The sequence below is a fragment of the Acromyrmex echinatior genome, chromosome 12 (assembly GCF_024713525.1).
Source record: "Acromyrmex echinatior isolate Ae372 chromosome 12, ASM2471352v2, whole genome shotgun sequence".
Taxonomy (NCBI): domain Eukaryota; kingdom Metazoa; phylum Arthropoda; class Insecta; order Hymenoptera; family Formicidae; genus Acromyrmex; species Acromyrmex echinatior.
This window is the reverse complement of record NC_141863.1, coordinates 5,139,999-5,167,498: the sequence shown is the minus strand read 5'-3', so window position 1 is coordinate 5,167,498 and position 27,500 is coordinate 5,139,999. Positions and strand designations below refer to the sequence as shown.

At 33.8% G+C, this 27,500-nt stretch overlaps 2 protein-coding genes across 4 annotated transcripts in view; both read right to left on the bottom strand.

Moving 5' to 3' along the window:
* cyc (basic helix-loop-helix ARNT-like protein cyc) overlaps positions 1-8,370 on the bottom strand; it is a 31,820-nt gene extending 23,450 nt beyond the window's left edge. The window contains exons 1-2 of one of the 3 annotated variants that reach the window (XM_087412240.1): positions 7,544-8,370; positions 1,864-2,404 (exon numbers count right to left, since the gene is read on the bottom strand). In XM_087412240.1, the coding sequence (XP_087268366.1) occupies positions 1,864-2,404; positions 7,544-7,559 (557 nt within the window). In that variant the 5' untranslated portion in view covers positions 7,560-8,370. The remainder of the gene's footprint in view (positions 1-1,863; positions 2,405-7,543) is intronic. The other 2 variants (XM_087412239.1, XM_011062098.2) reach the window with 2 other exon arrangements.
* A 250-nt stretch (positions 8,371-8,620) lies between these two features.
* On the bottom strand, positions 8,621-27,121 carry LOC147907762 (uncharacterized). The gene is made up of 4 exons (XM_087412241.1): positions 26,765-27,121; positions 13,872-13,931; positions 12,582-12,641; positions 8,621-12,202 (listed from the first exon to the last, which is right to left on the bottom strand). Exons 1-4 carry the CDS (start codon positions 26,919-26,921, stop codon positions 12,132-12,134), a joined length of 348 nt encoding a protein of 115 aa, XP_087268367.1. The 5' UTR covers positions 26,922-27,121; the 3' UTR covers positions 8,621-12,131.
* Positions 27,122-27,500: the final 379 nt, after the last annotated feature.

Sequence of the window (27,500 nt, the reverse complement as noted above, 5' to 3'; positions counted from 1 at the left end):
ATTCATGTAATTATTCTAATAATAATAGGCAATACTAAATGGCATATCGCGTAATCGAATTGCGATGAAATTTGTTTTTTATATATAAATCTACAAACGTGTATGTAAAACAAAAGGCGAAGCGAAGGACAAAGCTCAGACTGAAAATTTGCTAGAAAATTTGCTTATGAAAATTTGTTGTGAAAACATTGCTCATCTTGTTTCTACATATTTATTTTTATAGTTCAACAAAATTATTTTCAAATCTGTATTTAATTAAATTTTTAGGTACTAAAAAAGGGAAAATTGTTCTTTTTGTACGAAATTGAAATTAATCCACATTGGTAAAAATAAACATCTGTAAACGACGATCGGTACGTTTTGCTCGCATTGTCGTTAATGGATCATTATAGATGTACGCTATTTAGATCCATTAGAGCGTGAATACTGAACTAGCGATGACTGACATTATCCTTTTGTTTTACACACACATTTGTAGATTTATACAAAAAACAATAAAAAACAAATTTCATCGCAGATTCGATTACGCGACATGCCATTTAGTATTGCTTATTATTATTAGAATAATTACATGAATGTAAATCGTGTTTTTTTTCTTTTTACTAATTAATTTATTTAGTTTACGGGTCCAGATATCATTTAGATACTGGGTACACGAATAACCAGTTTCCGTGAGTGATTTCCGAGGTATTACTGACTCGATAACTCGGTATTGACAATACCGGTCATAATTCCAAAGCCGATTCCACCAGATTATGTCGAGAGACTTATTGATTGTTGTTGCACACAATGTGATATAAATAACGTTGTATCGCAACAACGTAGCAGCGTAGTTCTGTTTTTAAGAATAAATAATAATATAATTCAATCATCTGAATGTTTATTTAATCCAACATCGCAGAGGCAACATCGCATGGAACAAGGTTTTTCAATTAATAAGTCATCCTCATTCGAAAATATAATACTAATCACATGCATAAAAAAATAAGTAATAAGAAAAGTAATAAATGAAAAAAATAAATTAAATCTCATAGAAACGAAAATCTAGACATCACTTCTTTTGGATTGATTCTTCAGGAAAGTCATTTTTTTTTATCTATTATACTTAATTTCATTAATAATATTTGTTATGCTTAACACCTAATGTAGTTTCTTGTTTAAATAAATAAGAAGTAGTAGTCTTCTTATTTATTTATTTCTACCTTATTTATTTCAACGTCTTATTTCTACAGTTAATTTATTATTTTGTCTTATTTTTCTTATTACTTATTTTTTTTGACGCGGTATTAATATCATATTTACGGCTGAGGATGACTTACAAGAGACTTGTCATTGTTCGATTCGATTCTCCTTGAATATTGTCGAACACAAAATCTAAAAGACATGTATTTTTTTTATATCGGCCCATTCTCAGATTTAAGGAGTGAAACAGCTTCTCAAAATTAATGGATATGGCATATTTTCAAATATTAAATTTTGAAACATCTAAATACAAAGTCAAAAAGTATATAAAAAAAATCCTTTGGAAGAATGCTCTTCTTGCAATATTATTTGATTTGTCAACAATGTTCTGTTAAGTTGAAAGTTTTTTTTCCCTTTTCAGAAAAATTTAATTTTTAATACAATATAATTTAAAAAATTTTCGCGTTCTTAATTCACACTTCATTCACTCTTTTATTTATTTCTAAATTTGTCTCTTCTTTTTACCTTCTTTAAAATTTTCGCAGTACATTTGGAGACACACCATTTGCGACACACAGGTTGATATAAAAACATATTTCATCGATATTGCATTAATTACGATCCTCTATCTTAATCATTTCGTGACGAAAAACACACAACTAGCGGGACAACCAAACTTACTCCTGCACGGATGAGAGATTATAATAATCTCGTTGGTGTTGCTGTTGCTGTCCACCGGTTCGCTGCTGCTGTTGATGCTGATGATGCTGATGATAGAGTTGCGGGGCGGACGTAGCCAGTTGCGTGCAGGTGTTGTGCACGGTGCGGTGATGCTCTTGGTGGTGAATACGCGGCTGTAGCTCCTGCAGCGAGATGTATTCCTGCGTCTCCTGTGCCGGCATCGCCGTCGCCGAATGCAGGAGCTGGGTGTAGCCCTGTGCCATTTCCTGCGCCACCATCTCCTCCTGTCCCTGTCCGGTCGTAGTTCCGCGGAATCGCAGAAGATCATCCAGTTCGGACTCCGCCGACGGGTGCTGCTGCTGTTGCTGCAGTTGATGATGATGACGTTGTTGCTGCTGCTGATGGGAATGTTGCTGATGCTGATGTTGATGATAGTGCAGCATGCGATCATTCACGCAGGCGCCATCGCCTGTAGCGACCACCGCGTCATCATTCTCGACGACGCCGTCGCTGCTGGTGTCCGGCAGTAAACCACCCTCGTCTGGAGAACGACAGAGCGATTCGCCACTGGAGGATTCCCATCAAAGGATGCGCGCGAGAACGCTCGTGACATGCGAAAGCTTCCTTTATTATCACAAAACTAATTCCGGAACTATTCTCGAATTGAGAGATGAGTTTCGCGATCAAAATAAATTTTTAGCAAGAGAATTTATTAATAAACTTTTGGGCGTTATTCTTCTTGCAAATCTTCAGCGCGCTTCAAGCAGAACAATAAATTAAGATGATGTTAAATAACATCAAAGTGACGTCAATGACGTCAAATGTCAAATGACATCATCGGAGAATAACGTTAGAATAAACCGTAACTGATTAAAAAGTAATTTTGAGTAATTATTTTGAAGTCATTTTGACACTATTTTGGTATCATGATAACTTAACTGTGTTCTGCTTAAGCCTGGAAAATTACGTTTGCGTGTATAAGTATGTTGACTCAACGTGTGATAATTTGCGATGACTTTGTGTAATGTAAAATACGGTAAGGCACTATTGACGAGCAATTATTCGGAAGCTAAGGCATAATTATCTACTTGTGTGAACTCACATAAAGTGTAACTTTTCACGCCGATAGTCCCTCATTTTAACGGCCGATTAATTTCTATTGGCTACGATTTGCACGCGAAAAGAACAATTTTGCTGCAATACTTAAATATTTAGCTACATACTGATCTCAAAATAATTTTGAACCATCTAAATAATTATGCAAGATAAACAACGCTACAAAAAAATGTGATATTCTAGCAATCAGCTTGAGTCCTACATAATTACAATATTTTGATTCAAGAAAATTATTTTCAGATTTGTATCTAGCTGAATTTTTAGATATTTCGGTAAAATCGTTCTTTCATGTGCAATTCCCTCAAAGACGAAGGGCATCGCAAAAAGCGTTGGGAACTAAAAATGCGGAGATCATTCAGACTGAGATTTTCTTTCCCTCACTAATGACACGCGATGATGATCAATTTTATAATTTAATTTCGTGAACTCGCAAAGAGCAACGTGCCGTGTCGTAATGTCGCATAGGGAAGTAGACGGAACAAATATGTCGCGTGTGCGTAACGCAATCTTCAACCTTGAGTGATGACAGCACGTCAATGTCACGACGCGATTGTGAGTGCGATTAAACACGTATCATTGGGCGTCGCGCGACTTTGGAATGCGCGTTAACTACCGCCGACGTAGAGTATTATATTAATAATTACACAATAACGAGGAAAAAAGAAAGAGAAAGGTATGTACCCTTTTCTAGAAGAGCAATTTGCGGGAAGAGCAATTTGCAATCTTCAAAAATTGCGGATTTTTAACGTCAAAAATCTAAGCTTAAATTAAATCAATATAACAAAATAAGAATGTTGGTATCTCTGGAATTACTATATATGGTGTTTCAAAATTCGTGTCCGCGAAGTACAAGACGTGATATTTTATGCTAAAACAACTTATTCCTTTTGCAAAATTGCGTCTGACAAGTAGTTTTTGCAGAAAAGCAGGTTGGAATTGTACGAGTAAACGCAAAAATTATTTATCGAATGTAATTTTATTACAGGAAAAAGTTGTTCGTTTTAGCACAAAAAACAACTTTTTCTTTTAGCGTCTGATAAGTAATTTTTGCAGGAGAACAGGTTGAAGTCAACAAATAAACGCAAAAATTATTTATCGGACGCAATTTCGTTAAAAGAAAAAGTTGTTTGTTTTAGCATAAAGTATCACGTCTTGTACTTCGCGAATTTTGAAATTCTCTGTGGAAAAAACGATTTTGTTGAAATATTTAATTCCACTAGTCTTAAAATTTACTATATGTTTCGGTCAACATGATTAAAAAGCTTTTAAAAATAAAAAATTTTCAGAGAAAAAGATCTGATGAAGTCAATTACCAAAAAAGTTCTTAAATAAAATATTAGTAAGAGAGAGAGAGAAAATAAATTACATTTTTTATTAAACCCAAACAGAGAGAGATCATCGGGATAAAAAATTTAGCTCTGAAAAATACAGATCTAAAAATAATTTTATATTAAAATAATTACATATAAGATGTTCAAGAAGTTGTTAGAATGTTAAAATATTTTTCATCGTTTATCATGCTTGAGTGTTTTGCGAAATTATTTTAACGGTCCAACAAAATTATTTTTAAATCTGTAGCTAAATTAGATTTATTCTGTCAAAATTGTTTTTCTCATTCAATATTGTTCGTCACGTTTTTTTTCCTACATAATTCTTTTGATGATTCATCAAAATTATTTTCAGATCTGTATTTGGATAAATTATTAAATACAGGGTCCGGCAAAATGATCTCCCACATTTTAATCTTTAATAAAAACGCCATATGGGAGATCATTTTGCCGGACTCTGTACTTCAGAAAAATCGTTCTTTGTATATTTTCTCCGTTCAAGAAATTTTGCACGTGTTAGTCTATACATCGCCCATCCAGCATTGCAGAAGATTCACAAAGGATGATTTACGCAAGATCGACTCTAGATCGGCGGCATATAAGAATATATGGGCGGACGACGAAATCAGCAATCAATCAAACACAAACCCATAGCGAATCATTCGCCTTCAACGCGCATTAATTGCTACCTCGTGCCGCTGCCTGCCAGGCAATTCTGCATTTTTATGACATTTCGCTTCACAGTGTAACACACGTTCGCGATATAGACAGCGACGACTTGCAAACAGAAGGAATGTTCTCCGGAGAAGGCCTCGTCTTGGACGTTTAAGTTTCAGAAACCAATTCTGGAGGGTCGAATGCATGAGCTATCCGTGGTAGAAAAAGATACTTTTCTATGGGATAATATTTCAAACAATATTTCAAACGTCCATATTTCTCTGTTCAGACAGTATCTCCGCGGTATTACTAAATGCAAATCCTTTCACGTAACTTTCCTATGTTGTTTTTATAAATACCGGCAAAATTGTGGTAATAAAATCATAATAACTGCGCGTATTTATTTTAAATATAATCATAGATAAACATGCATGTGACTTCTTCATCAAGTCTCGATAGACGTGCAATGTATTATCTTTCGTAATTTAATAATAATTTTCGCAGATAAGTGAACTCTTATGAATATCTTTTCCATAATTAAAATATTCTCGTCTTATGAAAATGTCAGTTGGAATTTTTTATTCTGTCACAAATGAGATACCTACGATAGTTGAATTACGGTAATGGAATTTCGTCTAAAGATTAAAGGTTATCCAAGAGATTTATCAATGAAATTTATGAATGAATTTCCTGTTAACCTTTAATTCTTAGTTAGGTAACCATATATTGTGAAATATATTGTGAAAATTGATCTAAGTGATAGTGTTACATAAAATTACGGAAAAGATGATTTTGCTAAAGTATCTAAAAATTTAATTAGATACAGATTGGAAAATAATTTTGTTAGACTATCAAAATAATTCTGTAAGACGGTTAAGTTTGTTGAATATCAAAACTTTTTGTAGTATTATCCTTGAGTTTCTTATAATTGTTTTGATAGTTCAACAAAATATTTTCAGATCTGTATCTATTCAAGTAGAACCACAAATCACGATAAGTTAAAATGATGTTAAAATGAATCGTTATTGATCCAAAAGTGACTTTTAATAACCATTTTCAAGCTATTTTGATGTCATGATAACTTGACTCTAGTTGGGTAATTAAATTTTTAGATACTTCCGCAAAAAATTATTCTTTCCGTATACGATAAAGATCTATACGTTTTATCACCGTGTAAACAACGAATGCTCTCCGGAGGAGATCTCGGTGCGTTCGATGACGTGTAAAAAAATTATTCAGAATCGCGTGACGCTGACGATTGAGATAATAGTGACAATGACATTACCTAGGAGCTGCAACAATGTCGCGCGCGCGCGACCTTCGATAACTATGCTTCGAGCCTTTATCAATGGAAATAGCAATAATGATGTCACTGGCATAATGATCGATATAATAATGAACATGACGATGACACCTGTTGCGATTTTCGATGTTGGAAAATATAATACTTTACCATCAGTAAAACAGTGTCATTATATCAAAGTTATCTGAATGGATAAGGAATCCATTATACCGATTAATTAAAGATTAGAAACAGAAGACAGAGCTTCAGAGAAAAATATCCTTTGTGATCCAAATAAAGGAATCGACACGATAAGACTACTATGAATACGAATTTCATTTCAATGTGACAATGGAAAAGAAAACAGTACCTGAACTGAGGAGAATATCCCAGTGATCGTTATTGAAATAATTGACGGAAAACATATCTGATGAACAGCACAATATGTCACTAACACAAGTTCTCAAAAACTAAACTAAAATAGTAAGAAAACACTTTTTCAATTAAAAAAAATCAATAAGAAAACACTTTAACCGACTCTATTTAAAAATCACTCTATTTAAATCCACAGTTTGTAATTTATTATTTTTGTAGATAAATTATAGCTTATTAAATTACCTACTGACTTTTGTAGATAAATTATAGCTTATTAAATTACCTACTGACAGTGATTTAAAAATACGAAAAGCAATACGTATACTGTCTAAAAAGACGTTGACGAAGAAGTTATGTTTGATTAATGTCCATTTATATCAATAAAGATTAATTTTAATATCGGTTTAATTTATTTTTTATTTTTCTATAATTCTAAAAATTAAAAAAAAATTAATTAAACCAATATTAAAGTTAATCCACATTGATAGAAATGGACATAAATCTCACATGTATAATTTAATATTATGAAACAAAATATAAAGTAATTATAAAAATTGCACGACGATATTCTGTATTAGATTGATTTCTTCTTTTGCAAAAATCACGGAGGTGAATAATCCTAAAAATATGCTGAGAAAAAATATATAACTATCAAATGTTGAGTGAAATAGTTCCAATCAAAAGTTGTTGATTAACGTACCATTTACTAAATATTTAGAAAATAAAAAAATTATGGTTTATATTAACCGAACATTTGATTGGAATTATTTCATTCAACATTTGACAGTTATTATCAACCTTTTAGTGTATATACTAAATCACGCGCAGATCAAAATAATTTTTCCGACGTCTCGATGAAAAGGATTGCGAAGCTATTTCGCACATCACGAGCATTCGTACGTCATCACGAGAATCCCCTTACCGAGAAGCGCGTACATCCACGTCGTCGCCGACGACGAGGAGGCGGCGACATCCTCGCGAAGAGGCCAGAAGGCCTGTCGCCTTCCCTCTTGGCGGGCGATGCCCTCGTGCTTCGAGGGTCGGGCCTCCTCGACGGCGACGACGAGGTCGTGCCGACCGTTCAGTACCACCGTCTACACGAGTCGCGTGTCGCGAACTCCCGCGAGACGGTGGCCGGCACGTGATGCCAAGCGGACTGCTAACTGACGAAGGAAGGAAAAAAAAAAGAGAAACTGTCGTCGTCCTAGCTTCCTCCGTTAGTCGGCATCGAGAGATCACGAGGATCACGATGATCTCAGGACGCGCGATGTCGATCGGTAGCGAGACTGTGATCACAGGAGAAGGTCTCTCCTCTCTCGAACTCGCGTGGTAGACAACGCACTCGTCGACAGACGCGTCGTCCGCTTGACACTGAGAACGCGGGTGGGTGATGATGACGGTGGTGCTGGCGACGGTGACGATGGTGGCGGTGGTAGTGGCGGTGGTGGTAGTGGAGGAGGCACCTCCGCGGACGACGGTGGTGACGGTGGTAGAGAGGACGTATACTCGTCGTCGATATAGCGATGCTGTTGAGTGCACTGGGGTGCCGTGGTGAATACCACGTGGTCCGTCACAGGTGGGAGTGACTAAAACCGCCCTGCGCTGCGGAATCGTCTCCGCGACGTCAAGTCGTATATCCGAGCCACCCCCACATCGCGACGAGGAGGATGCGTTCAGTCACGATTCCTTTCTTAATTGCTGGATGAATCGCGAAGTAAAAAAGTATCTAATTGAATGTTTAGACACTGCTTGTAAGAGAAAAGTGTTTGATGTTTGTGACTATAATTGTACGGTAAAGTAATTATAATTAGGAACTCCATTTTTATAATTATTACTACATTATTATTTAGTAATTAGTTAGTGATAATTATATTTATACACTAAAAGAAAAATATATTTTAATAATTGCTATTTTATTTTATTTCAACAAAAAATATACAATTTAGGCATCGAAAATGATTATTAATTTTTATATATATAAGAACTATATAAATATTAGGTGTTGGAATTAATTCGTAGCGTTTTTAATGAAAGAATGTTATTTATTTCACATGAGCATTAAAAAATACATTAATGAAAGTACTTCCCATCACTTGTAAAACGCTACGAATTAATTCCAACACCTAATATAATTATTACTAATATATTATTACTAATATAGCAGTAATAACTATAAAAAGTTATTTCAGCTCTTGACTATAATTATTTTACCATATAATTATAGTAAAAAGTACAAGTATAAACACTTTCTTTCTTTTCTTTCAGTGAAATAAAGTAAATTCATACGATGGAAATGTGTATGAAAACGATCTCTATTCGCGAAATTAAAGTTTCAGTTTGACTCTCAAAGTGAGCTTCACGCTCGGCTTTTGTTTTCTGAAGCTGACGTACGATAAATTGTCGCTAACGAACTTTAGATGATTATTTATAATATGCAAGAAGATTTATATGATTATTTATAATACGCAAACAAGATTCTTGGATTCGACATAAAGACGTGACGTCAAAAAGAAAAAGATCGATTGAGCCTTGCAAGGAAATCTATTAAAAGCATGTAACGATATTTGTCATTGTCAACGTAATAAATATAAATTAGATAGTCAACTTATGAAAAATTTAATTAACAGACTTATTAAAGTAATTAAATAATAAAAAAAGTAATAATCGATGATAGAAGAAACATATCATTACAGCCACTCGCTGCAAATTTACGCGTGCAAGTCTGAAAACTATATCTTGTAATCCTGCTATCTGTTTATGCCTGTGTTAAGAAATCATGGGTTTGATGGCTCAATCAACTGCTGCGCGACGTGACTTTCAACACGTAATTTAAAAATACATATGTTTTCCATTAAAAAAAATTTGTTTTTTAATTTTGAGTTTACTTTGCATTTCCATGAATTTGTAGTGTCTCAGAAAGACTCAAAGAAAAATCTCTTTTAAATAAAACGCAAATATATAATATAAATTTTATGTATAATAAAGGACATCTAAAAAATTTATCAGTTATTTAATTTTGCTCGATGAATCATTTGCTTCGTGCCATCGTAGAATTAATTAACGTACGTTTCATCGTATAATACGTAACATACAATATATACGCGCATTTAAAGCCAACTAATTAACGCTATCTTCATGCCTTACATAACTTTGTTAATATATAACGTAATCACATGGCGCCAGCATTTTAATATTACATTCTGGAAGAGACACAAAGCGAACGGCTGGTGAATTTCTTCTCGCTCGATTATTCTTTATAACGCATTTTCATGTTAATTCCTTACTTTATATAGATACTTGAACTGTTAGCCTTCGATTAACCGGTTTACCTTTGCGCGCAATTCGCTTAATATCACAATAATAATAGCTGTCACTGTACGGTGCAGGTGGCTGTAAGAAATTTTTAATATCGCATTCATTTTGTGAGCTATTAATTGTTTACGCTACGCGGCCGTCGATGATTACAGTTCTATCAATCGCAGTCGTCATTTTTTAATTGATGTTTTTTCTTTAAATTTAAAAAAAAGGATTTATATCACACACAATCAAGGGTATTTAATATCAGGAAATATAATAGGAAATATAAGAATAATTTTGCTGAAATGTCTAAAAATTTAGCTAGATAGATACCTAAAAATAATTTTGTTGATACCATCAAAATAATTATATAGAATGTTTAAGCGTTGATGACAATGTTGTAAAAAGTTTTGACATTCCGACGACCAACTTGAGCATCCTACGTGATGGAAAACAAAATTATTTTCAAATTTGTATCTAAATTTTTATATAATTATATAATTTCAACAAAATCGTTCTTTCTGTATATGATTAGTTCTTGTCCTTAATTTTTCATACTGGATCTAAATATAAAAATCATATTAAAGAATCTTACAATAATTGCAGAATTGCTTTTCCTCTAGAATGCGACTAAGTTGTAGAATTACGCGATTATTTATTCGTAACTCTTCAGACCATGATAACTATCGAACGATCGCGGGAAGATTGCCGAATTGATTTGATAGTCTGTGTGCGTTTTGCGAGTAGAGAAGTCAGTCGCGTTCAGTCAGTTTCAGATTGGCGATCAATGAAAAACGCAGACACGCACATTCGTGGACCCCAATGTGTTCTACTTAATCGCATTTTTCGTCCCTTAAATCCGTGTCGCCGAGATTCCGCGGCCGAGCCGATTGCACTGTATTAATTAGCGCTAATTACACGAGCTAAGCCTACCTCGACCGCGCGCATCTGTACATCCGAGGCCGTTTGTAACGGAGCGTTAATTATTATCGTCAATACGCTTTTGTGTGATACAGGCTCGGTTTACGATCGGCATTGACGTTTGAAGTGACCACAGCTCGCTCTCGGTCCTCCCTCTGCCAAATCTCCCTCGTCCACTCATTAGCGTGATTTTTCAGTACCTGAGGATCCGGATCCCCGTCGATTAATTTACAGTGATTTCATAGCACTCCTTCTCCGCGTTTATCCAATTATTCGCGTTTTTAATAACGATCTTTGATCTTTGTTAACGCTTGCCGCATGTTAACGGCGCCATCGACGGAATTTTTGGAAATAAAACACGCAATATTCTTCTTTTACCTTGCATGACGCATTTCGACATATGCGTCGTTCGATGAAACACCGATATAGATTGTAAATACGTCTGAAAATATGACATTCATATCAGTTATACATGCTGTATACAAAACTTTGAGTTGTTTTTTTAAACATTAACTACAATACATCTCAATATGTTTTCTTTTTCAAGGAAAAGAAATGAATCTCACGCAGAAAGAATTAACGGTTTTGCGGAAATATCTAAAAATACAGATTTGGAAATAATTGTAATAGATTATCAAAATGTATATAGGAATCTCAAGCATGAGCATTAAAAAATTTTGACATTTTAACAATCAACTTGAGTAATCAAAGAAGAAATCATAATCCCTTAAATTAAATAACATGTCGTTATTTTTAATTTTCATGTATTTAAAATGTAAATCATTCCATTTCTATAATTTCAAAATAAACAGCGTTCATATTAATATGAACATTATTTATTTTAAAACGGTATTTAATAAATAATAAGCTAATTTTAGTTAAATCAATATCATGTTGAACAGTGATATTAATAATAATGATTTATAAAAATAAATTGATATAATTCAACATTATGAATTTAACAGTGCATATCTAGCTAAATATTAAATACTTCAGCAAAATCATTCTTTCCGTGCACAATTTCTAGAATCGTGTTTATTATTAAACACATAATTGCTTCATTACATATTCATTAAACTATCGATGTCTCGAATAAAATTAACACGATTACAATAATATCCATATCGCAACTGAATCATCTTATTATATACTTCGCAACTATTAACCAAGCGACGATTAAGAAATCGTGGGGATGGGCGTAATTGATCGAACGTAACGTTATTAACATTTACCAGACACAACTGGGATCGGACTCAGGCATGTCTTCGCACTCCTCTCGAGTATATCGGGTATCAATTTACTCGTTGGTTATCGCCGCGGAGAATGTCGGTTATATCCTCAAATTCCGAACTGACCGCCGATTCTGGAATTCGTTTTTCAACATTGATTGGTAAGCTGACACTGATCCTCCTCCCGTAACATAATACTTTCGCAGAAACAACTATAATTATTGTGTCATCTTGCCGCTGTAACATCCAGCCGGCAGCGACGTCATCTTACTCTTATTATCTTTCCCTCGACAATCATTCTTCACCGCGCTGTCGATCAGCAAAAAGCATGTCAGTTTCCAAATAAGTCAATAACGCCAAAATGACGTTAAAATAAATTGAAAAGTGATTTTTAGTAATCATTTTGGAGCGATTTTAACGTCATTTTGATGTCATGATGACCTGTATTCTGCTTGGATTTGTTTGAAAATTAAGTCGTTAAAAACAATCAATGGAATGGCGATGATAACTTACCTTTAGATTCGTATCGAGCCCTTCCACGCGTCCATTCATTTGGCTGGAACGTACCAGTGCCTGGAAGCAAATCATCGTCAGAGAGCGTCGAATTATTACATCTTAATTGATTCGCCCGTCGCGCAAATTTTTATAATTGGACGCTTGTCTTCCGCGACGTTTGTGCATCAAGACGCGAAATGAGCAAGGTAAATCAACTTTACGCTCAAACGGACAGGATAGCGAATTAAGAAGTAAATTAATATTCAATAATAATAAAAAGAGGCGCTGGCGATATTTTATAAGATACACAGAAAGAATGATTTTGTTGAAATATCTAAAAATTTAGCTAAATAGAATTGTGTCGGACCATCTAAATAATTATGTAGGAAACTCAAGCATAATAAGCGATGCTATAAAAAGTTTTGACATTCTAGCAATCAGTTTGAGTATCCTACATCATTATTTTCATACACTGGAAAAAGAATATAATTGCATTAATTGCGATTCTTTTTGAAAATAGAATAAGAATTTTCTGATTGAATCTGTTATAATTCTAGTTGAAAAAAATCAGAATTTTTATTGAGCAGTATCTTCTAGTCATTTTCAACCAGAAACTTTTCTTAATACTATATATTGCAACAAAATTATTTTCAGATCTAGCTATAAATTTGTAAATACTTCGGATATTTTTAGATATTTCGAACGAAATCGTTTTTTCTGTGTAAAAAAAAAAAGAAAAGTACCGGTGGAACATTCGATTGTCCGTCGCGACGCATAATTTGCGCACAGATGACTTTGATAATCGAATCGAAAAAAATCGAATCAATTCAATCGACGTCTATAAGTATGCATAATTAAGTGGACAGCATTTATTCATGGATCTAGCATTATTTGCCCGTCGCGATATGGAAATTACGCCTTAAGAAATAAATATTGCGCTTCCTGGAATAATATCAACCCGCTGCACAATACCAGCGCAATAACGAGGTATAAGAGGTATAAGAGTTATGTCAGGTGCTCTAAGCGCTTGTTAGAATGTTATCCTCCATTGTCGCATCGTAACGAGCATCTGCGCCCTTGAGCACAAAATCGACGTTCCACTTATAATCATAAGAGAATTTCTCCAACTTTTTATGTATAAAATAGAAAATAATATACAATATATGCCTGACCATTAACTTTTAACCGATTGATTCAACGAAAAAATATTCTTTTTGTTTTTATATTTTTTATAATATATCTTTTTTATAAGACGTCAATTTATTAAAATAAAGTGAAGATTGAAAATATCAAGCATGATGGTCGTACCTTCGAATCTGCTTCGGGATGTCTCACGCATCCATTCGTGCGACCTCATAGTACCGGTATCTGCAAAAAAGAGAATAAACCCACATATTTCGATAAGTCAATTATAAAATTCTTGTGAAAAGATTAATGCGGTTTTGATCAACACGGAGCTTCTCTTAAGTTCCGGAAAACATAAAGCTTCCCTTTAAACGCGATGCGCGATGAACACTTTATAGTGGTAACACATTTGCCCGTTTCTTTGCCGTGAGAATACGATTGAATTCCAGTTACGTAATCATACGGACAACGCAGTGTGCAACAATTTAACCACGTGATTATATAAACATCATCAGCGCCTGTGCTTGACAGATTATACCTTGCCGATGACATCCCCTATCGTCGTCGCATCGACGAATCACAAAAACAACCCCGTCGTCCACCTGTGTGCTCATCCCGGGGATGATGGGGTTTTAAAGTATTATTAACGCCGGAAAAGACCATCGCAGAGAAATTAAACAAAAACATTTTCTTTTGAAAATATTATTATTTCGATTGCGAGCAATAATTATTATTTCGAATAATCTGAGGCTACAATTGTATAAAATCATGTTGCATATAGTAATCTAATATAATTGTTACATTATAGGTACGATCAACGCGATGCTGCAAATGCTTTAAGGCAATTTTTAATTGGTCAATTTGTAAAATTCTTTTTTCTAATTTTTTCTAAATTCTTTTTTTAAAATTCAACCAAGTACTTCAAAACATTTGTAGTGAGACTTTGACCGCAGCCTATATCACATTACAGTATGAGATATAGACTAGAGTCTATAGACTAGACTCTAGATAAATATGATAGAGCTGCGAAGAGAAAAGATTTAATATTGAACAACATATCGTTAATATCTTTCTCATAGAAAACATGAGATACACCTGTTTCAGGAGTCAATCGAATGAGATTTATGCTTCTCTGAATTTAAAAAGAAGAGAGAAATCACGGAAGGAGATTTTGATATATTCTACATTTTTTAAAATATGGGTGTGGATTTAACACTGTAAATGTTAAATATAATTCTCGCCGTGTTGATGTTGATATAAATACTCATGATGTTTAAAATCCATGATGTTAAATCCACATGTTTATATCAACACCAACGCAGTGAGAATTATATTTAACATTCACACTGAAAAAAGAGTTTGATAATAGCTATCAAATGTTGAGTAAAATAATTTTACATAATAGTGTTAAATCCACACTCATTTTTTAATGTATGTAGTGAAAAATATTTCAAATAAATACAAAGTTTAGATATAGATTAATAGTAATGTAAACAAAAGATGGATCTGTGAAGTAGTAAATTTATAAACTAAATCTCCTTCTTCGTTTATATATATTGAAATAAATAAATTCTATTCTATCTTTTCGCGTTAACATTCATCAATTAGAGCAACGTTGAAAGCGGAAAGTTATTGCATAAAAATTAACTAAAAATGCAAAGTTAAAAATGATAATTAATGCCGGGAAAAATGTTGTGGCTAACAACATTCGTTTGAGATAAACTGTCTGTTGAATTAAACGCATTTGCTAGCATGGGGGAGGGGATGGAGACAAAAACTGTCGGATCGCGCTTGCAAGTCGGCAATGTCAAGGCGACTTGCTTATTTTCTTATCAATGCGCAGTTATGTAATCCGGCCCCGAAGTGCGGTGCACCGATATCCGGAATCGCTGCCTTCGATGTTCACTATGCGTTTGACCTGTGACGCAAAACGTGCAAGCATGCATACACACACATACACGCAATCAAGGCCGTAACGTAACATTCGCAATGATTCCGTTATGTAAATTTAAATCGCGCGCTTTCTAGATTAACGCTACTGTCGTTAACCGGTCCGACGCGTTTCGTGTCTCGTTTGTAAAGATAGGAGAATGGAAAGAAAGGAAAGTTTGCGGGATTCGTGTATAAGATGACGCAGTTCCGTAAAAGATACTTGTCGACATTGATTGCGTTCAGCAGAAGATGCAATTTTGCAACTGTTGTAAAATTTTTTAATTGTAAAATCTTTTAACTCTCTGCGGGAGCTTTCTAACAAAGAAACTTAAAGATTTTATTTTTTTTTTTTAAGGGTTTTTAGGATCGCTGAATTCGGTTCTGGTCTCAGAGTTCTAAAATTCAAATTTAAAAAATGTGACTATCGTAAAACTCAGTCTTAGTAGTTTCTTGATGGCACAATGAGTTTAAATGTAGCTTGAAAATGTCGAATTTTTTAAAAAGTAGCAACCTTAAAAGAAAGCTGTAATGTCACATAATCTAAGATTGGAATTTAGTTTGAAAATCAATACTGTTTACTTTGCATTATATCACTGATGAACTTCAAATAAAGCGAAATGATGTTAAGGTATAAACTTATGAACACGACATTTGACGCACGCGTCATTTGGAAAATAACTAGATTATAGTGACTTTTAGCATTGTGTTTTGACGCGTTTACAGTTGAATTTATCCATCTGCAAAGGCGTCATCGCATTTGTTGCAAGTATTCAAAAATGTGCAAGTGACTGGGCATGTATGTACTTATATCCAACACTTACACGAATTTATGATTATTAATTTGAAATATTTTTTTTTATTATAACATTATAATTTAATTCTTCATTATAATTTAATTCTTCATTATAATTTAAAGATTATAATTAAATTATAATATTATATTATAAAAAAAGCATTTGAAAGATTAATAATAATATAAACAAGTATAGAGTTTTGTACGTGTGATCCGATTATTACTGGACATTTACCTTAATTGAAATGGAAAAAGAAGATAAGATTCAAGTAAAAAGATAATATAAAGTAAAATAAAAAATGTGATATATAGATATATATTGTAAAATAAAGTATGTACAAATAGTAATGCATGACTAAAGAAGTAGAAGTTATTTGTATTTTCAAGATCTTGAATATTTAACGCACTGCATATTTTAAGAATATTATTGTTATCACTTGAAATTTTTTGTAGGAAGTAAACTTATGTAAACAAACAGTGGACAGCTTGGAGATAGTTCATAACATTCCTATTTAGAACGATACTTGCTAATATTTTGCGACAAGAATCGATATTTTTATTCTCAATGCGTTATAAGTGATAACAATAATGTGATATATGAGAGCAAATTTGAATATAATATTGATCTTGCTCTTAATCTGCATCCTCACTTAAATCTAAAAATACACACATATATATATCAATCACATTAAAGAATCTTGCAACATTTGCAAAGCTTTTTTCCTATGCTAAACGCTGTTCATTAAATATATAAAGAATGTAATATTTCTTTGGCTATAAGCATAAAACATCCTCCATTTATTGTATTTTTTTGGAAAAGGCAATAATATAAAAGCCAAAGAATGCATAACAAATATTGTTATAAAAATTGTTATAAAAATAAATATTATTTTTCTGACAAACTCTTGTTTTATTTATCTTTCATTAGATTAGAACGTTGACGTCAATTATTTGATGAGAGTGCTTTATACTTATAACCAAGGTTGTATATTGCAGCGAATAAATAATTTCGGATCGTTCTTTCGTAATCAACTTGGAAAAGCGAATGAAACAAACGTGTGTTATGCTGACGTCGATAATTGCAACGTGCGGCTATCCGCGCGTCACCGCGGAAACCAAAATTGCATTTCACGTTCCATGCGCGTTTCTCGTCGCCACGTGAAAATAATTGTTACATTCGAGAGAACGTCAACGGACTTACCGGCCGGCCGGCCGGCTGGCTGGCTGCAAGAATCGCGTCCTGCATTTACTAGCCAGTATCCTTACAGGCCTAATGTGATTTGCATTTGAAATACTTTGACCTTTTCAGAGCTATGTGTAATTCGTGATTGGAGCTAGTACCCTTTCCCTACATTTTACCGGACATTTAAGCCGGTACTTAAAGTCAGATCTTATATTTATATAATAACCTTTATATTTAATTTTCTCTCTTAAGTACAGTTAGGATGTCATGAACCAATCAGATAACCATATTAACATTTTTCAAACGTTAATAAATAATGTAATAAAAATATATGTATATATTATACAGGGTGTTCTAAAACTGACGGTAAGCATTTTAAAGACAGATTCTTTATAACATGTTAAGATGAGAAGTCTAATACAAAAATACTAAGGCTATGATAGTTCTCAAATAAAGAAAGCTTAAAAATTACGAATGACAGAGTTAAAATTTCGTGCATTCAAGGATGACAAGATGATCAGTGTGAAGGTTAAATTTATTATCAGCATAACGTTTTGAGGATGATCTTCACAATGATCATTTCCAAAAAATGTAATTTATGTGTAAAATGTTTCAAAGAATTTGTTTAAAATATCATCAGTTTTTTGATACTCTGTGTATATATATAATTACATAAGTCTACGAATAAGTCTATGAATTTTAAATAAATTCTCATACTGAGAAAAAAAATGCACAGAAAGAATGATTTTGCTGAAATATTAAAAAATTTAACTAAATATAGATATAAAATTAATTTTATTAAAATATTTATTTTATTGAGCAAAACAGTTACGTAGGAACTTCAAGCATGAAGAGCAATGCTGCAAAAAGTTTTGACATTTTAGCAACTAATTTAAACGTATAATTATTTTAATGACCCAACGAAGTTATTTTCAGATATTTATCTGTAACTAAATTCTTAGGTATATTTCTCTCTCAAGAAAACCGTTCTTTTCAAATATTTGATATTTGATTATAATTGTATGGTAAAATACTTGTGATTAGGAATTCCATTTTTTATAATTCTTACTGACATAATATTAATAATAATTGTTATGTTTATAGTTTAATGTATCAAATAAATATACAGTAGTCACCGGAATTATAATTATAGTTTTTTTTTCAATTCTAACCAAGATTCTAATTATGATATATTTACATACATTTTAATAACTATAAAAATGGACTTCCTCAGACTATAATTATTTTACAATGTAATTATACGTAAGTCACAAATGTCAAACTTTTCTTTAGCATAGTTTTTCTAAAAACTGTGAATATTTGAATTCTTAATTTAAAGGGAGCACACTGCGAACGTTTCAAAAGACGATGCTGATCCAGCGTTTACAGTAATTGAGCGTCTTCGCGCCTCAATTTGCACCGCTGATGCAGAATCGCTGATTTATGTTGGTATTTTCTTTCAATCGCGAATCCTTGTCATATCATATTAAATCATGTCAAGTAGCGATCAAGCTAATTGCCTCTGTAAACTTCGTCACCGATCGGAATTCACTGTTACGGTCGTTTGGAAATCAGTGATCGAGCCGGTTGTTTCTTCATGACGGAAACCGCAGCTACGATCAGCTACGATCGCTCGTTAATAAATATACCAACGAGCCGCCGGTCGCTGCCACGTATACACACGTTTAAACATTACGTAATGCTTCTTGCGTGTTTTGCGGCGCGCATTACTTCATATCAAAGCAATTCTCGAGCACGGCGCGCCGGTCATTTTCCCACCGAAGCAGCCCCTCCTGCGACTCGTATGTGCGCTCGCTTGAGTAAAGTAACCCCGATCGCTCGCGGATTTAAGAACGATCGCATTCTGGCCCGACGATCGCGCGGTGCCGATCGATTTCCGCCGAAATCTGCTTCCGCGTTCGCGATCGATATGCAAAAGTCGACGCGAAATTCTCTAAATGGAAAGAACAATTTTGCCGAAATATCTAAATATTTAGTTAGGTACAAGTCTGAAAATAATTTTATAAAGAGCAGAATAAAGGGAATTGAGAACAGAGAATAAGAATTTCAACTTATCAGAAATCGTATACTGATGGAAACTAGCATTAGACCATCAGAATAATTATTTAATTCTTCGTCTGTAATCTGGGTCTTTTTTGTTCCGTCCACATTTTTTACTTCTAGTTCTAAGTTTTCAAAAAAATTCAGATTTACTTTTCATCATCTCTATTATATTAATAAATAGTTTTTTAACTTAAATGTTAAAATCTTTATTCAATAAAAATTAAAATTTGAATAAAAATGAGGGTGTTAAACAATAAAATTTTGTTTGTGCTAAAAAGACCTAGATTATAGTCGGAGGCTTAAGCTGATTGTTAAAACGTTCAAACCTTTTGCGGCATTGCTCATCATGCATGAGTTTTTTTACACTGGGAAAAATTTCTGGTTGAAAATGAACGAACCAGAAGAATCTTCGTTCATTTTGACAATTAAACTTCTGATTTTCTCAACTAGAATTATTAGGTGTTGGAATTAATTCGTAGCGTTTTTAATGAAAGAATGTTATTTATTTCACATGAGCATTAAAAAATACATTAATGAAAGTACTTCCCATCACTTGTAAAACGCTACGAATTAATTCCAACACCTAATATAATAAATTCAACCAAAAAGTTTTGAATTATTCATTTTCAACCAGAATTCCAAATTAATACAATCAGATTTTTTTTCCAGTGTACATAATTATTTTACATAATGCAACAAAATTATTTTCAAATCTATATCCGGCCATTATAAATTCTTAGATACTTCAGCAAAAGTTTCTTTCCCTGCAACAATGCGCCTCAAATGCATTTCTTTATTTCGTGAATTTACGGTCGTACGAAGCGCTGCGAGATCTGCACGATCACATTTTGTACGAGTGTCGGCAGATTAGGTTTATCATATTTCGCGTGAGCACTCGCGGCATATAATAACCGCGTCTTTGATAATACGATTTCTCTGTCAATCGGTCACGATTGAAGTGATCACCGTCCGCTCAGGTCGCGACTCGTAAATCTTTACGTAATGCTATCGGCTGAGAGAACGCGCGGAATCGCGCGAGCGAGCGGCAAGACGATCGGGAAAAACTGAATCATCGATTACACTTGCGAGGCTTTGCCAACGTGGGCGATGGCTTCCTCGACCAACCTTGAATAAGTAATCTGCTTCTCCAGGTAATGCGCCGGTCGCCCGGAAAAAAAAATCATCCGGATCCCTGTGCACGCGGATATACATCGGGACTATTGAGAAAGCTATCGGTCTTTCATGGTGAAAGTACAATTCGCGTTTTGCACACTGATAGTGTAAAGTATGCTTCGCCGTTGCGAAACCTGCGCGTAAACCTTCACACGCGGTCGTCATTAAGTTTGGAATAAACTTCATCCTTTCGGAAAGACAGAGAAAATGTCAGTAATTCCCGAATTGTACAAGATATTTAAAATTTATAAAAGGATTGTAAAAAAAAAGTGTAAATACTTAAATAAGAGGGCAAATTAAAGGATGAATAATATAAGAATGTAACGATCTTATAATTAATACGTAAAAATATTCTTTGAAAAATATATTTACTATCAGAGAATCGTATGTTTCGGCTTTTTTCGAATCATCATTAGCCTCGTCTTTAACGATATTATAATAATTTTTTCGCATTTATATATTCCTGGCAAATTAGATATTCTTTTAATATACGTAAAATATCTGTTTTATTTTTCTTTAAGAAGATAAAGATTCAGATATATGTATAATAATATGAATGGATTTTTCTCTGCCTCTCTCTATCTTATGTTTTGTTTAATTTACGTAAGCTTTTTGCTTATGTAAATTTTACTTTCATAATTTGATAACTTAAAACATATTTAAAAAAATTTTTTTATTAAAAATAATCTATTGTAATAAAAATATTTAATTAAAATTTGCGATGTTTAATAATCTATTAACAGAACGCTTAAGTGATGCAAAAAATTTTAACATTTTAGTTATATTTAAATTAACTATATTTAAGGATCCTATATAATTATTTTGATAATTCAACAAAATTATTTCCAATTCTATTTAGCTAAATTTTTAGATACTTCAACAAAGCCATTCTTTACATGTAGGCCAATCACGCGAGGTTTTGATTAAAGTTACATAATAGAGATAGATTAATTACGCGGAATTCGCTAAGGTTTGTCATTTAGCAGGATTACAGAAGATGAATGATGAGTGTGTAAAAGAATACAGAAATTTACCGGCGGTCAAGCACCCATATCATCGCTGTAATGAAAAGAATTCTCCAACCGTTCCTTGAATTATCCGTTATGTAATCGGTCGATGTAACAGATGCAGAATATAACGCTAATTATCTTTTTAAGAGACCGAGTCAAGTTAGTAAACAAACGGGAGATTGAGATGCGTCGCGCCAAAGAAAGAGTATCGATCAGTCCTTTGAAAAAAAAGATAAAGACAACATCATCAGGGAAAGTTCACCGAGGTTCCTCCAAGATAGGTATATTACTTGAATGCGATAGATCCACGAGATAACAACTTATTAAAAATAAAAACACCGCCCACGCGACAACTATAAAAGTTTCCGCACGTGAAAATTACATTTTCGCGAGCTCTCGACAACTGGTTTGTCTTCTTACATAATCGTATCGCCGCTCTCAGCTCTCTATATCTCATCGTTTTTAACCATTATGCAACGACCGACTGATACAGCATAATTTCCCACTTACTATATTCCTCGATGCCGGCTGAACACATCGGAATTAAACGATTTGATGTGGCCGATCGCGCATCTCGAGTTTATGATATACATCCCCGAAAATACATACAATAAAAACGATTCTAAAAATTTATCTGAAAACAATTTTGTTTAGCTATCAAATTATACAGAATGTTCGAACTGGTTGCTAAATTGTCAAAACTTTTTGCAGCACTGCTTATCACTTTGACGTAATCAAAAATTATTTTGATGATCCAGCGAGATTATTTTCAGATCTGTGTACCTAATTAATTTTTTTTAATATTTCAATAAAACTACCCTTTCTGTGTATATGTATAGATATTAGCTACACTGTTAGATATCAAAGAAGCAATGACAACCCAGTCTCTTGAGTTAAATATTTATTATTTTTAACTTCTATGCATTGAGAAAAACGATTTCGTTATAGAGATTGCAAAATTTAAGGCATCATCAAATTTGCTTGCTATCCGTAGTAAACAAATTTGCGTATTTGATAAATGTTCTGCATTCGTTGCAAACAATTTTTTGTAATGAGTATAGAAAAGATTAAATATTTTTGTTACACCTGCAAATAATTTGCGATATGGCATAGGATTAGCGTTCATAACAAATCTTTTCTCTTCATGTGTCAAAATGATTAGTTTTAAAGTAAATGTCCATAATAACGTATGCATTTATAAGTAAATAATAAACTAGTAAATTTAACAGTGGAGTGCCCAATTTAATTTTTTGGAAGAAAAAAATAAAATTTCGTTACAAGTTTGGTACGAAAAACAAAAGCAATTAAGCATATAAATCAAAATAATTAACATGATAAGATATGATATCGGATATAAAATTGTTTACAATAATACAATAATAGTATTATAAGCGGTATTCATAGTCCATTCTTATTTTAGGATCTTAAGTAATATTTTAAGATATTAATATGACTCTCTTATTGGTTCATGACATCTTAAGACGATACCTAAGACGGACTTAAATATAATAAGATCTGACTATGAATATCGGCCTAAGATCCATTTATTCCCCATAAACGAAAAATCCAGAGAAGAATCGCAGGAAATGCACGTTTTGTTTGGGAAAGACGCGGTGAAACGCGATTATAGATGCACGCGTAATCACACTAACCATGCGCTCGTGCCATGCGACTTGTGCGTGTGCGTTTGTATTACAAACGTTACGACGAGCTCTCTCGGGTGCATGCGTCGCGTGCACATGCATGCGTTAATGTACGCGCGGCGGTGATAAGAGCCGCGTCGCGACGCGGCGCGTTGTATCACTGTCTACTGTATGCGCGACGTGATATTGTGATACGTCGCCTCCGGTTCCTTCAGCCATTGAACCGTTCGCTCACTCGCTCGCTCGTTCGCCTCAATTACGCGGACTATCAACAGTACCAACAAGTTGGAACGAGCACCCATAGAGCTCTTGCGAGCAAATAGATTCGTGGAATTCGCTCGAATTTGAGAGCGAAATGAGGATCGTCTCGCGCGTCAAGTTCACCGAATCCTCTCGTGCGATCGTATATCGTCTCTCTCACGTCGCGGACACGCGCGCGATAACGTCGTGACGTGTAATCATCGTGAAAATCTCCCGCACTTAAAAAAATTCTCCAGTCTTTTCACATAATGTAAGAATTTATTAAAATAATGTAAGAATATCAAATCAAATGTTGAGAATAAATTTGTAATTAATGTGTAAGCATTTCTTTTATTTGAACTGCGCGCTAAATTTAAAATACAAGAATTTTGAAGAATTATATGGATATAAAAGAATAGAGTTTGAAGAACATTTTGGAGTTAAAAAAAATTAAGTTTCACCGTATGAATTTCATGTAAGAATACCTATGAAATGTTTATAAATTCTGTTTAAATATAACGTTACACTAGTGAAAACAGTCGCAACGTCGTTTTTATCAGAATTATGTAATTATCAGAATTATTAATTTAAATAATTATTATAAATTATCATTAAATTTAAATAATCATAATTTTTAATATTTTCCACATAAATATTTATTTTTATTAAATAGAAAATATTATTTAATGGCAAATTATAGTTTTGCTGCTTTTTTATTCATTATTTTTTAGAAGATGGTATTTTGCATTTTTCGTGCTCTTATGTTAAAATAAGAAAAGTCACATGACTCCCGTCCACTTTTTTAAGTTTAGAGAATCTCCTTAAGTCTATATCAGGCTGATAGATATTTCATGTATACAGCAAGTTTTTTAAGAATGTTTATATTGTAAGATGGAGAGATTCGAGAACTCTCCATTCTATAGTTAATACACTAAAAAAATTGGTTGTACGATAAATGAAATATTAGCTTCAGATTATGCTCCTAGCAATTCATTGGCGATGTATTGATTAAACGTATTAAGTAGATATTGAGCCAATATTGTGCCAATAATTGTGCATCGAAGATTGCGAATTGAGCATTAGAATTCGACTAATCAGATAATTTTTATTTTAATCTGTTAAAATATCCAAAAATTTAGCTAAATAGAAATAATTTTGTTGAACCATCAAAATAATTATGTAGGAAACTTAAGCATAATAAACAATGTTGCAAAAGGTTTGACGTCCTATATAATCATTTTGATATTCGAACAAAATTATTTCCAAATCTGTATTTAGGTAAATTTTTAATAAAAATATACTTTCTATGCAGTATATATAAAATAATACTTGTATAATACTGTAAAATAATTATGATTGTCTATTATATATGTGTTCAGAGATTCAGGCGATATCTGATAATAGTATTAATTAATTTGAAACTGTTAATTAATTATTATTAAACCATTCTTTCCGTGCAATTCTCAATTTTCAATGTGTAATCAGATGCTGCAAACTTTACTCGAGCTGTACATTCGTAGACATTTTAAGTAAATATATCCCATCCGAAATCAGTCTGTTCTGCAAAGATTACTGAAAACTGCGAATAAATTGCAAAAAGCTGTGCGTGAAGGAAAATGCAGACGTTGGACAGAGGAGACAAGAAAATGCAGTTCGAAGGATTGAAATGTTCCCTCTCTAATGATCGTGTAATACCTCGCAAAAATTTTTATTGTACGATAATTCAAGTAGAACACACAGAAATCATGGAAATATAATAAGAATATTATCATGACTTTATTTGTCATTTATAAGTTCACTTTTAAGTAACAAATGACGTCATGCTGTCCTACGATATTATTATGATTTAGTCTCTTATTTCATAACATATTCTACAATAAGCCATTAGTAATAAATCAGAAGTCAAAAGCTAGAAATTGACCAATCATAGTCAATTATTCTTGTTACATTAGACTGTGATTGACTGTGATTTTTAGCTTCTGACTTCTGATTTATTATTGATGTCTTATTGTGGAATGATCATAACTCTCAACACAGTAATGATATCATTACATTAGGGAGTTTTTGCAATAACGTGACTTCAGATACGGTGAACGCTAAAGTCACATTGTCCTTTTCTTAATTAGTTGTTAAGAAGAAGATAACCTGACCTAACGTTCACTGTATCTGGGTAAACGGTATTGCAAAAAGTCTGCTGTCGTTGCGCAAATTCCATAGTAAAAAAACTGCACAACGACAATGTAACGATATCAACACTGTCATTAATGGGATTTCTACAATAAGTTATTAGAGAGTTTTTGCAATAACGGTGGATGCAAATACGGTGAACGCTAAAGTTACGTTACCCTTTTCTTAATTAGTTATTAAAAAGAAGATAACCTGATCTTAGCGTTCACCGCATCCGAATAAACGGTATTGCAAAAACTCCCTATTATTTAAGCTTTTTAAGGTTAAACATAAGGAACTGATCAATTATAGTCAAATGTTAAGAGAATAATCGACTATGGGCATTTTCCAACAGAGACAGCGTAACCCAATGAATCATTACATCTTGCTTGCCAATATTGAACAAAGACGAAATGATTCATTGTGTTACAGTGTCCTTGCGGGAAAGCATCGTTTGTGTTCTACCTAGGACAGGTCTGATAATATCATACGCAAGGGATTAAATTAGAAAACGTGGCGCGCTCGCGAGATTTCTCGGATTCCTCCCGACCGTCTCGCACGCGACAAACCTGCAATCGATGCATTTACATGTCCTACTTAAGTTATTTATCGTCGGCCTCGCAAGTGTCATAATTGTCGGTACGAACCAACGTTCGAATCCCCGCAAGAAACCCTCCGCGCGCCGTCGCGTTCCAAAATTACCGATTCACACCGAACTTCACGCGACTTGAGTCGCGGACAAGGAAAGAAAGCAAAGACAAGAAAAGTAAAAAAAAAAGAGAAACAAATGCGGAGATATTTTCGCAGATATAACTGGAGGCGCATAGATTTGTCGCCATTCCGCGGAATTGCGAAAGTTTAAGCGCACTCACCTCCCTGTCGTCGTCGTCGTTGTCGTCGTCGTCGTCGTTCGGCGTTTCGATAAGTTCGGTACACGCGCGATCTCCCGCGCTGCGTGAATCCGCGCGACACTCCAGTAGCGGATCTCTGTTCCGTCAGACGACGAAAAACGCGTAGACACGCACGCATACACGCACGCACGAAAGTAGGAAGAAGACAGGCACGCGCACGGAACCCGAAATGCGCTCCGTCTTTCGAACGCGCGCGCGGACTCGACGAGCGCGACAGCGAAGCGCCGTCCCGCAGATTGCCGCTTACCCGGCGGAGCGCGCGTTCTTTGCAACCTCCCCTCGAGAGACCGTGACACTCAAGATGGCGCCACCGTCCCCGTCTCGCCAGTCCTCACTCCTCAGGACGATACACTGTAAAGCCCGATCACCCGATGTTCACGATGTTAGAAGGTGGTCCGAGATCTCGGACAGAGAGAATTTAACAAATCACATTTGCACAATTTGATCACGTGACCATTGCGATTGGTCAATTCTTTCTTCAGATTTTGGACCGATTTCTAGCATCGTGGACACAAGGTTTTAGAAATGCTTCCTGTAAAGGAAACTCGTAGTTATGAACGAAATTAAAAGTAATGAATGATTTAACTGAAAATTAAGTTACAGTAGTTACTTAAATGTAATAAACGTATACATTAAATATCATGTACACAAATATATATACTTTTCAATTATAAATACATTAAATTTAATGTACTGT